Consider the following 8,798-nt stretch of genomic DNA (forward strand, 5'->3'; position numbering starts at 1 on the left):
TGGGCTACTCTGCCCTGCCAACCTGAGACCAGTCCCTGAAAACTCCTGAGTGAGCACTGTAGGAGGAGGAGGGGCCACATGGGGTCTCAGCTAGAGTCAGCCCACTGTGGCCTAGGGTGGGTGATTTCCTCTGTCCACTGAGTGGTGAGAAAGTGCCCTTGGAGGTAGAGGATGTTGCCGCTAGAGGAGGGCCCGGGCTCCACTGGCCTCTGCTCGGGCCTTAGTAGGGGTACATCACCCTGATGGAGATGACAGGCTCAGCCCTTAGGAAGGAGAAACCCTGAACTTGCCTACTTCTTCGCCATAGCACCCTAGAGGCCAGGGCAGAGGACCCCACATGTGGTCACTGTACAGTTCACTGTCAACTCTCTGGCAAATGGGCACCAGGCAGAGCCAGCTTGCATGCCCTGTATGATGTGTTTGGAGTGTGGCCACCAAGTGCTGTGCATGTGTGGGACCATGGAGCCACCCAGCTAGGAGGTCGGGAGGCCCCAAGGGTATGGGGGCGTGGGCAGCAGAAGAGTGGACAAGCCCTCATCTCCTCTCACCCCTGTCCCCCAGATACTACTTCAAGAAAGTGAGTGACGAGTTTGACTGTGGAGTGGTGTTTGAGGAGGTTCGGGAAGATGAGGCCATCTTGCCTGTCTTTGAGGAGAAGATCATCGGCAAGGTGGAGAAGGTGGACTGACCATCAGGCCAGGCCTCTGCACTGGGCTGGGCCCTCATCAGGTGGGGTGGGGACAGCCACACTGAGAGCCAGGAAGGGCTATGCCATGTCAGGTGCTCTCACGTGTGTGCAAGCACACAGCTCCTCATGTGAGGCCAGGGACTGCTTGCCCCATAGCCGCCCACCCCATTGGTCCATCTGTGTCCAGGTGAGCAGGGGTCCCGCTGAGTAGTCCCACAGGCATGTCTCCTATTGCCACTGAGGAGGGGGCACCATCCACTCCTCCACAGCACTACTATGAGAGTCCACCCAAGCAAGCAGGGAGCCCCCCATGGGGCCGCCTTGAGGACCCTCCCCAGTGGACCCCTGCTGCTAACCATGGTCCAACCCCTTGGCGCTTCCCCCCAGGACTCTGCTTCTCCAGGAATTGTCCACCACGCCCTGCCCTGGTCAGGGCCAGCTCAGGCCCGGGGTTCAGGGGGCCCTTAGGGGTCTCTAAATTGTACATGTCACTGAGTGCCTTCAACACAGCTTGTCTCTTGCCTGCCACTATGTGGATCCGGCGATGGGGCACTTCAGTGCTCCCTCTCCACCCTCAGTTTCCACAACGCCGGCTCAGCGGCTCCCAGGCCCCCCCTTTCTAAGGGCCCATGTAAATATGTACATTTCTCAGGCTAGGGCTAGCAGGGGGCTGCCCCGAGCCCATTTTTCATGCGCTGACTTGTACAATTATCTTTTCAAAGGTACTTGGATAATAATGAAATAAAACCAGTTTTGAACTTTCCCTGGCTATGGAGTGTATAGGTCTTCTGTTGGTGGGGCCTGGTGGGTGGGCACACCATCCTTAGCCAGCTTCTGGTACGTGTGGCCTGTCTCTTCTAGCCTGGCCTGGTTATGCACAGCTCATATCAGGCCTCAGCAGCAAGGTCACACAGGCAACCAAGGGTCTTGGGAGTAGGGTCTCTTGGGGAGCCAAGATGGCAGAACACTGGAGAGGGAGGGGGCAAAAGTTGGAAACAACACCATGTCTCCTCCCCCTTGCTCCCCAGGTAGGGACCTAGACCCATACTTAAGCCAGGGATCCACTGAGGAGGACTGGGGGCAAGGGCTAGGCCCCGTCCAACATGGAACCCCAGGAGGCTGAGATTTGGCCAAAGCCAAGGGCTGGGGACCAGCCATGCTCAGGAACCACACACAGTCCAGGACCAAAACTCTTTATTCAGTGCCCACAACTCCCAAGCACCTGAGGAGAAGGCTCCCTAGCACTGATAGGGTGGCTACAGCTCCTCCTTGGTATCCACGGTGGAATTGCTTGTTGTCTCCTAGAAAGGATCACAGAAGCCCAGCTGGAAGCTGCGCCCTTAGCCCAACCTTGCCCAGTCAGTCCCATAGCCACCCATCCGAGGACTTGTCCAGAGGCCTGGAACCTTGGAACAGAGGTACTCACCGGGAAGGGGGCTAAGGCCTCCTCGGTGGGCTCCTCTTCAGGTAGTTTGCCCCCGTTGTCCAGGAACTTGGAGAAGGTCTCCAGGTCCCTGGCACTTTTGTATTCAATCACCTGAGGAGGAACAGGAGAGTCTGGAGGACCCACCACGTCCTCCCAAATCATCCCCAGCCCAGGCCACACCCACCCTAGACTCTACCAGCTAAGGCCCCACCCTAGCCAAGTCCCTTTCCTGCCCTGGGCCACACCCTATACTAGCTAGGCCTTGTACTCTAAGACCACACCCCATCCCAGAGCCCTCCTCTAAGGCCACACCCTCTAAGATCGTGTCCTCTCCATCTGAGGACTCAGACACCAGACCGAGGAACATGGGGTCTTGCCTCACCTTCCGTCCCTGCCCTGCCGGGAAATACTTGAGGGTGGGAAAGCCATGCACTGGGAAGGCTTCCAGCTCATTGGCTGTGGCATCTAGCTCGGCAATGATGATGTCCTCGTGGTCTCTGTACTTCTCGGCCAGTGCCTCCCAGGTTGGTGCCATCTCCTTGCAGTGAGTACACCATGGGGCATCTAGGACAAAGGGATGTTGGCACAGCCAGCAGGACACAGTACTGCCCACCTACCCACTGTCCACTGCCCTCCACACTCACAGAACTTGACGAACACATTCTTGGTTTCGTCAAAAGCCACCTGCTCGAAATTCTTGCCCACAAGAGTCTTGACGGGATGCTGATCCCAATCAGGGGGGACCTCCTGACTCAGAAGATAGGGCTGGGGGAACAAGGCCAGGCACTTTGTTGGGGATCTCTCCTGACAGCTGCTGCTCCCACCCCCACACTCTAGGTGAGCCACCCAGCACGGACCTTGACCTTGCCTCTGAGGACTGAGTCACAGAAGGCGGTGACCGAGGCTGCAGTGATTGGCCCGCTGTCTGCAGGCTTATACTTCTTGGTGGTCTCCATGTTGATAAAGCGCAGGGTGGGGGCCTCCTCTGCTTTGAGCCCAAAGTACTGTAGCACGTGGTTGTTGTTGGCACCCACGTCCACCACCACAAACAGCACCTGCCAGCAGGGAGTATGCACTGGGCACTCGTCTCCCCACCACCCACTGCCCTAGCCTACCCAGCCAGTACCTGCCCCCGGAATGGGGGAGCTGCCTCCCTGAAGCCTGCCAGCAGCTCCTGGTGCGAGGTCAATGTCTGGTTGATGAGCAGCAGCAAATGGTTGAGGATCCTGGCAGCAAAGATCTTGGGGGACGTCTGCAGGGGCGGGCCAGACTCATGGGGGCTAGATCCTGTAGTCACCCTCCCACTCCCCTCAATGCCCACGCCAGTTCCTGCAGCCCAACTCACCTGGCTGTTGAACTCCGTGACCAGGTGCATGCTGTGCGTGAGGAGGAAGCGGGACAGGTCATCCTGGTCCAGGCCCAGCTCCTCATCCACTGGGAAGTCTGCCCTCCCCTCGTCAAACTAGACAACACCACAACACCGGGCGAGTCAGTAGGAGTCACAGCCCTGACGCTAACCCCTGCCTTGGCCCTGACCTACCTTCTTGAAAAGGACCACGGTGTCCTTGGTGAGGCCAAACTTCTGAAAGAGCTGCAGCTGGTCAGTGAGGCCAAAGGTCATGTCCAGAGCATCCTGGGCGAGAGCCAGGAAGGTTGCCACAGCTTCATCCTTAAGGTCCTAAGGAGTCCACATTTGTGAGGCCAGCTGGGGCCACAGGCCCTGTTCCCAAGGCCTGGCCCCCTGTGCCACTAGCTCACCTGGAAGAAGCCGATGACCACTATATCCTGGGCCTCTATCAATGCTTGGGCACTCTCTTCATCATCTAGGCGTGTGGCGCTGGACCCCACCCGCCGCCTCAGCCACTCAGCAATGCCCTTGGCTTCACGGGGGCCTGTGAGAGTCCTGTTAGCCTGTGCCCAGCCCCTGCCCCACGCCACCTCACACATGCCCATCCCCTGTACCAGTATACTCCTCTGGGTTGGTGCGGTTCCCGTCACGGAAGAACTTGAGCGTGGGGTACTCTGTCACAGCAAACTCCTTGGTCAGCTCTGGCTCTGAAGGCCCATCCACCTTGGCCAGCCTGGTTTTGGCTGACTCTGCTGCCAGCAGGGCAGCTGCCTTGATGTACTCTGGGGCCAGCGCCTTGCAGTGCCCACACCATGGGGCATCTGGGGGACAGGGCCATGAGTGCCCCCGGCCTCCATGGCCCCAGCTGCAGCCCCTGCTCCCCCCTGTCCAGAGCTGGCCAACTTCGAGTCAGTCAGGTCCAGCATGGAGCATGTCCTGTATACCTCCCTCCTTCAGGGGCCCACCTGAGCCTCAGCCACACTAAGCCCAAGCACCAGAAACCAGACCACTCAAGACCCAGATGAGGTGTGCAGGGGCCAGCACTATCCAGACAGCGAGTTTGAGAAGAATCCTCCTGTTGCTCCCTGAGGCGGCGCTCCCTGCCATATGCCACTGTTGGCCTGCCAGCTCAATGGCTTTTACGTGTGTAAAGGGTTGTAAAAAAAGCCAAAGAATATGCAAGGTGTGAGTTTTACCTGGCCTTTCACAGAAAATCTACAGAAGGACAATGACTGTGGGTCTCCCCTATACCTGTGCCTCCCTCCCACCTGCTCAAGTTGGACCCCCAGACCCAGCTCAGCCCGATGGCTCTGCCTCAGGTGCCTCTGATGGAGCCAAGTACCCATCAGGGAAGCCCCTTCAAGTGCATAAGCCCCTGAGTCCACATGGTAGGGGGTTGAGCACACTGGGTGGCACCTGCGGGTCCCCCAGCCCTGCTGACCCTGTGCACTCACAAAACTCCACCAGCAAGGCAGGGTGCTCCTGCAGGGCCAGGCCCAGGGTGCTGTGGCTCAGCACCAAGATCCCATCCTCCTCAGGAACCTCCTCCTTCTGGGGCTCCTCCGAGGGGCCCCCAGGCCCTGGCCCCTGGCCCCGAAGGCTCAAGGGCCCGATCAGCAGCAGTAGCAGCACAGACAGGAGCTGGCTGTCCATGGCAATGCCAGGGCCCACGGGGCGGGGGCAGATAAGGGGGCCGGGGGCCAAGAAGCAGTTGCCACGTGGCACCCAGTCCTGGTCGCAGGAAAGATAAGGCCACAAGGCTCCCCCCACCCCCAGGGGAGGTGAGGCAGACAGAGGCAACACTGTGGGCACTGAGACAGGGTGAAGTTTAATAGGGCTATTCAGGGCACAGCGCCAGGCCTGGGACGGGGGCGTCCCGAGATGGGGCAAAGGGTATGAGGGGTCTGGTCACTGACTGAGCGGCTGGGGAATGCTTGCAGGGGCCTGTGCAATGACTGACAGAGGCAGAGGAAACAAGGACCCTAAGTGGGAAGACAGCTCCCGGGGCAGGGCAGGGCAGGGCAGGGCAGGGGGGTGGGCTCAGCTCTTCCAGTCTTGGCAGATGTGGAGTCCCCACTCCCAGGAAAGGTGGTCTGCCCTGTCGTCATCAGTGAAGAAGGAATTGACCATGTAGGCGCCCCTCACCAGTGCACCTCGCGGCGCCTCCTCCACTGGAGTTACAAACTCGTACTCCTGGGCTCTTGGGCCATAACTGCCCACCATGTACACAGCCTTGTCCACTGGGGGAGGAGGAAGGCATCAGGGGCTGCCCTCTGTCCCACTGGCCCCCCGCACCCCAGCCTCCAGGCTGCGCCCTTCACAGGGCCCTCACCTCGCAGGCCCCTGCGGTAGGTGTGATGCAGACACTTGAGGCCACTGACAATTTCCTTATTGACCTGAGGGACAAAGAGTGTTAAGGGCTCCCTATGGGAGGGCTGATCCTGTGGGTGGCAGGCATCGCCCATGACAGCTGCCCTCACCTTAAAGGTAATCTTCACTTTGTAATCAACACCCTCCTTCAGGACGAACACCTGATTTTTCAGCGCAGCCAGCTCCCCTGTTAGGGAAAGTGCAGCTAAGGAACAAACTCCTTCGATGGCTGAGGCCCTGCCCTAGGAGCCCACATAGGGGGATGGTATCTGTGACATCTATGTGATGGGTCTGAGGACTAGGGTTTGGGGACGGGGTCCTAAGAAGTCTCTACTCAAAAGATCAGTCTGTGGTTTGCAACGGGGTTTTACCTGTGAGGTCCATGGTCATGGGCCCTGGAGCCTGCTCAGACATCAGAGTCAGCCTGGTCACCTGCACGTTAGGCAGGCTTGGGTCTGAGGAGAAACTGGAAGTCTACGGGATGCACCCCCAACCCCCACCCCACCCCTCTTATGCCCAGGGCCCATGCATACCCACTGCTGGTGGCAGGGAACCCAGAAGCACCCGCTTGTACTTGGCCAGGCTCTCATCATCCGGGTCCAGCTGTTGGATCTCTAGAAGGCTCTTCCTCCCTGGGGCCTGGTACCCTGGCACAGCCTCATCCAGCACCTCGTCTGGTGGCAGCTGCCCCCCTTCCTTGTCTGTCAGAAGGACTGGGGTCAGGGAGGTGAGTGAACAACTGCTGCCAGCTTCCCTGGCATTCACTTGTCAAACTGGAGCCCCCCCATCTGATCAGTTGTACCTCCCCCTACCCAAAGAATTTAAGAGGAAGCCAGCAGGGGCTCAGGGATGGAGCGAGTATGGGATTAGGGAAGAAGGTGTGAACTCGGGGAGGGGTGCATGGGGGCTTAGGGAGAGTGGTAGGCTGTAAGACACATAGCAACACCCACATCTAACCCCTTTAGGAGGAGCCCTGGGGGTGGACAAAGGCTCACAAGACCAAGTGACATTCCTGGAGGCATCAGCTGCCTTCTCCTGGCCCGCCCATCCATCCATCCATCCATCCATCCATCCATCCATCCATCCATCCATCCATCCAGGGTCCCTCCCTGACTCTGAGGCCAAAGATGGGGGGAATGAAGACCCCAAATGGAGGACAGCTCCAAGGACTGGGGGCCACCACCATCCAGTGCTGACCTCCAAGGTCTTTCCTGGAGCAGAGGCTCTGCCCTCATAGTCCTCTGAGTGCTCCAGTGCTCTGGGGCCTCTGCCCATATTCCCATAATGCTCTCAGAAGCCTCTGGCCCCTATCATTCTGCCCAGGCAGAGACAGGGGTCTCTGAACGCCTTCCCACAGTCCTAGGAGTTCCTTCCATAGTGTTTCTGGGGGCTGGGGGTGTCTCTCTCTAAACCCTTCAGCTTATGCTCTGGTGCCACCTCCCAGAGTCTCCTAGAGCCCCTTCCTAAGCTGGGCTGGGTAGGGGTCTCTCTAAGCCCTTCCCATAGTGTCTTGGGACAGGGTTTGTCTGAGTCCCTGCCCATTTCGCTCCGGTCTTCTCAGGAATCGCCACACACCCTGAAGGAGCCCCAGCCCCACCCAAGGGAGTGGGATCCCTGGAGCAGGTTCCCTGGGGGAGAGGGTCCCTCTGCCACCCTGGCTTCACAAGCAGACCCGCCCACTCTTGGCTCCTTTCCCCATGAGTGTTTAGCCTGAAGGAAGCCCCCACCCCCGCCAGAGCCACGCTGGGAGGACTGGACCACAAGGTCCCCACGCGCACCCCCAAAGTTTCCACCGGGGGGGGGCCCGGTCCCCACCCACGACTAAAACCGCCCCCCGCCAGAGCCCCCCGCCCACGTGGCCGCCCTGGCCCCAACCCGGCGGGCTCACCCCGGGCGCACAGCGCCAGCCGGAGCAGTTCCAACAGCTGCGCCCCCAGCTCGCACGCGTCCAGGCCCAGCATGGTGGCCGGCGGCCCGAGCCCGCCGCGGAGCCGCCGAGGAGCCGCGCCCGGCTTGGCGCTCAGCCCCGGCGCGACTGCGGTGAGCTCATCCCGGCCGGGAGCGCCCCCCGCGCCCAGCGCCGCGCCCGCGCCCGCGCCGCGCGCCCCCAGCCGCTCCGCGGACCCCGCGCAGCCCCGCAGAGACGCGCGTGTCGCCCGCACCGCGCGGGCACCCGGTCGTCCCCGCCTCCGGCCCACCCGAACCCCGCGCGGCAGCCGCGGCCCGCCCGACTGCACCCCGTCTGGCCACCAGGGCTGCCTTACCCCCGCGGCACTTGCGGGAGTCCGGGGGCTCTCTGGGGAAGCCCTCTGGGCGGGGCCGGTGGGGGGCTGGGGCGCTGAGTGGAGCAGGTGCGTCCCCCCATGTCCCTAGGCTCTCGTTACCAGCAAGCAGTGCAGGCCGCACCTGGGGCCCGACAGGCCCCCCCACCCCGCCCCCTGCTCCCCACCCGCGGAGCTTCTGTCTGGGCAGAGGGGACTCTTAGAACCGCCTGGCCTTGGGGGCTGGGGACGCTGCGTCTCTGCACCGCCGCCTGGCCCTGCACCCAGAGGTTACAGCCGTCAGCACAGAGCGACCAGACTGCACAAGCACAGGGCTGGGGTCCCCACCCGCACAGCCATTACTCAGTGTTTATTGACTGGGCTGAGTGTGATGGGGGTGGGGTGGGGGTGTCTCTGTATGCTTTGGGGACCCAGAGGATTCTGAAGACCCCTCCTTGTCTTTGGGGAGAAGAGAACACTGATCCAAAACAGAACCGGGGTGGTGGACTGTTGAGAGGGAGGGCACAGAGGGGGCTTCTGGTCTTGACACCTAAACAAAGCCTGGGGTGAAGAGATGGTCGGCCAAGGCGGGGCACAGGGGTAAGCTGAACTTCAGGCTGGGGACAGCTGGCTCAAAGGCCTAGGTCTGAGTGGAACAGGAGGTAGAATACCAGCCTGAGTCCCCTTCTTTCTAGACTCCCCCTG

General features: G+C 60.8%; 3 protein-coding genes across 4 annotated transcripts in view; 1 reads left to right on the forward strand and 2 right to left on the reverse strand.

Annotated features, from left to right (window-relative positions):
- The window catches only part of AXIN1 (axin 1), a 71,377-nt gene extending 69,927 nt beyond the window's left edge, over window positions 1-1,450 (forward strand). For both annotated transcript variants that reach the window (XM_016216220.2, XM_016216221.2), the window contains one exon: window positions 562-1,450. In XM_016216220.2, coding sequence (XP_016071706.2) covers window positions 562-688 — 127 coding nt within the window. In that variant the 3' untranslated portion in view covers window positions 689-1,450. The remainder of the gene's footprint in view (window positions 1-561) is intronic.
- A 132-nt stretch (window positions 1,451-1,582) lies between these two features.
- On the reverse strand, window positions 1,583-5,115 carry PDIA2 (protein disulfide isomerase family A member 2). Its single transcript, XM_016216223.2, has 11 exons — window positions 4,917-5,115; window positions 4,077-4,283; window positions 3,873-4,006; window positions 3,655-3,792; window positions 3,460-3,576; window positions 3,241-3,366; window positions 2,972-3,169; window positions 2,759-2,879; window positions 2,497-2,678; window positions 2,115-2,225; window positions 1,583-1,989 (listed from the first exon to the last, which is right to left on the reverse strand). Exons 1-11 carry the CDS (start codon window positions 5,113-5,115, stop codon window positions 1,945-1,947), a joined length of 1,578 nt encoding a protein of 525 aa, XP_016071709.2. The 3' UTR covers window positions 1,583-1,944.
- A 294-nt stretch (window positions 5,116-5,409) lies between these two features.
- Window positions 5,410-8,453, reverse strand: ARHGDIG (Rho GDP dissociation inhibitor gamma). The gene is given in 9 exon segments (XM_087815223.1): window positions 5,410-5,702; window positions 5,795-5,858; window positions 5,943-6,019; window positions 6,204-6,287; window positions 6,366-6,545; window positions 7,721-8,064; window positions 8,066-8,195; window positions 8,198-8,238; window positions 8,419-8,453. Coding segments are annotated over 9 exon segments (1,155 nt in total). The 3' UTR covers window positions 5,410-5,502.
- Between the last annotated feature and the right edge of the window lie 345 nt (window positions 8,454-8,798).

This window comes from Miniopterus natalensis, chromosome 3, assembly GCF_054644295.1.
Source record: "Miniopterus natalensis isolate mMinNat1 chromosome 3, mMinNat1.hap1, whole genome shotgun sequence".
In the NCBI taxonomy this organism is placed as follows: domain Eukaryota; kingdom Metazoa; phylum Chordata; class Mammalia; order Chiroptera; family Miniopteridae; genus Miniopterus; species Miniopterus natalensis.

Excerpts from the sequence above, each read along its gene's own strand:
- PDIA2 (XM_016216223.2), bottom strand. The coding sequence starts at position 5,115 with ATGGACAGCCAGCTCCTGTCTGTGCTGCTACTGCTGCTGATCGGGCCC. Across the intron at positions 3,793-3,872 it reads TGGTCATCGGCTTCTTCCAG|GACCTTAAGGATGAAGCTGT; the intron begins GTGAGCTAGTGG and ends TGGACTCCTTAG. Across the intron at positions 3,577-3,654 it reads CCGTGGTCCTTTTCAAGAAG|TTTGACGAGGGGAGGGCAGA; the intron begins GTAGGTCAGGGC and ends GGTGTTGTCTAG.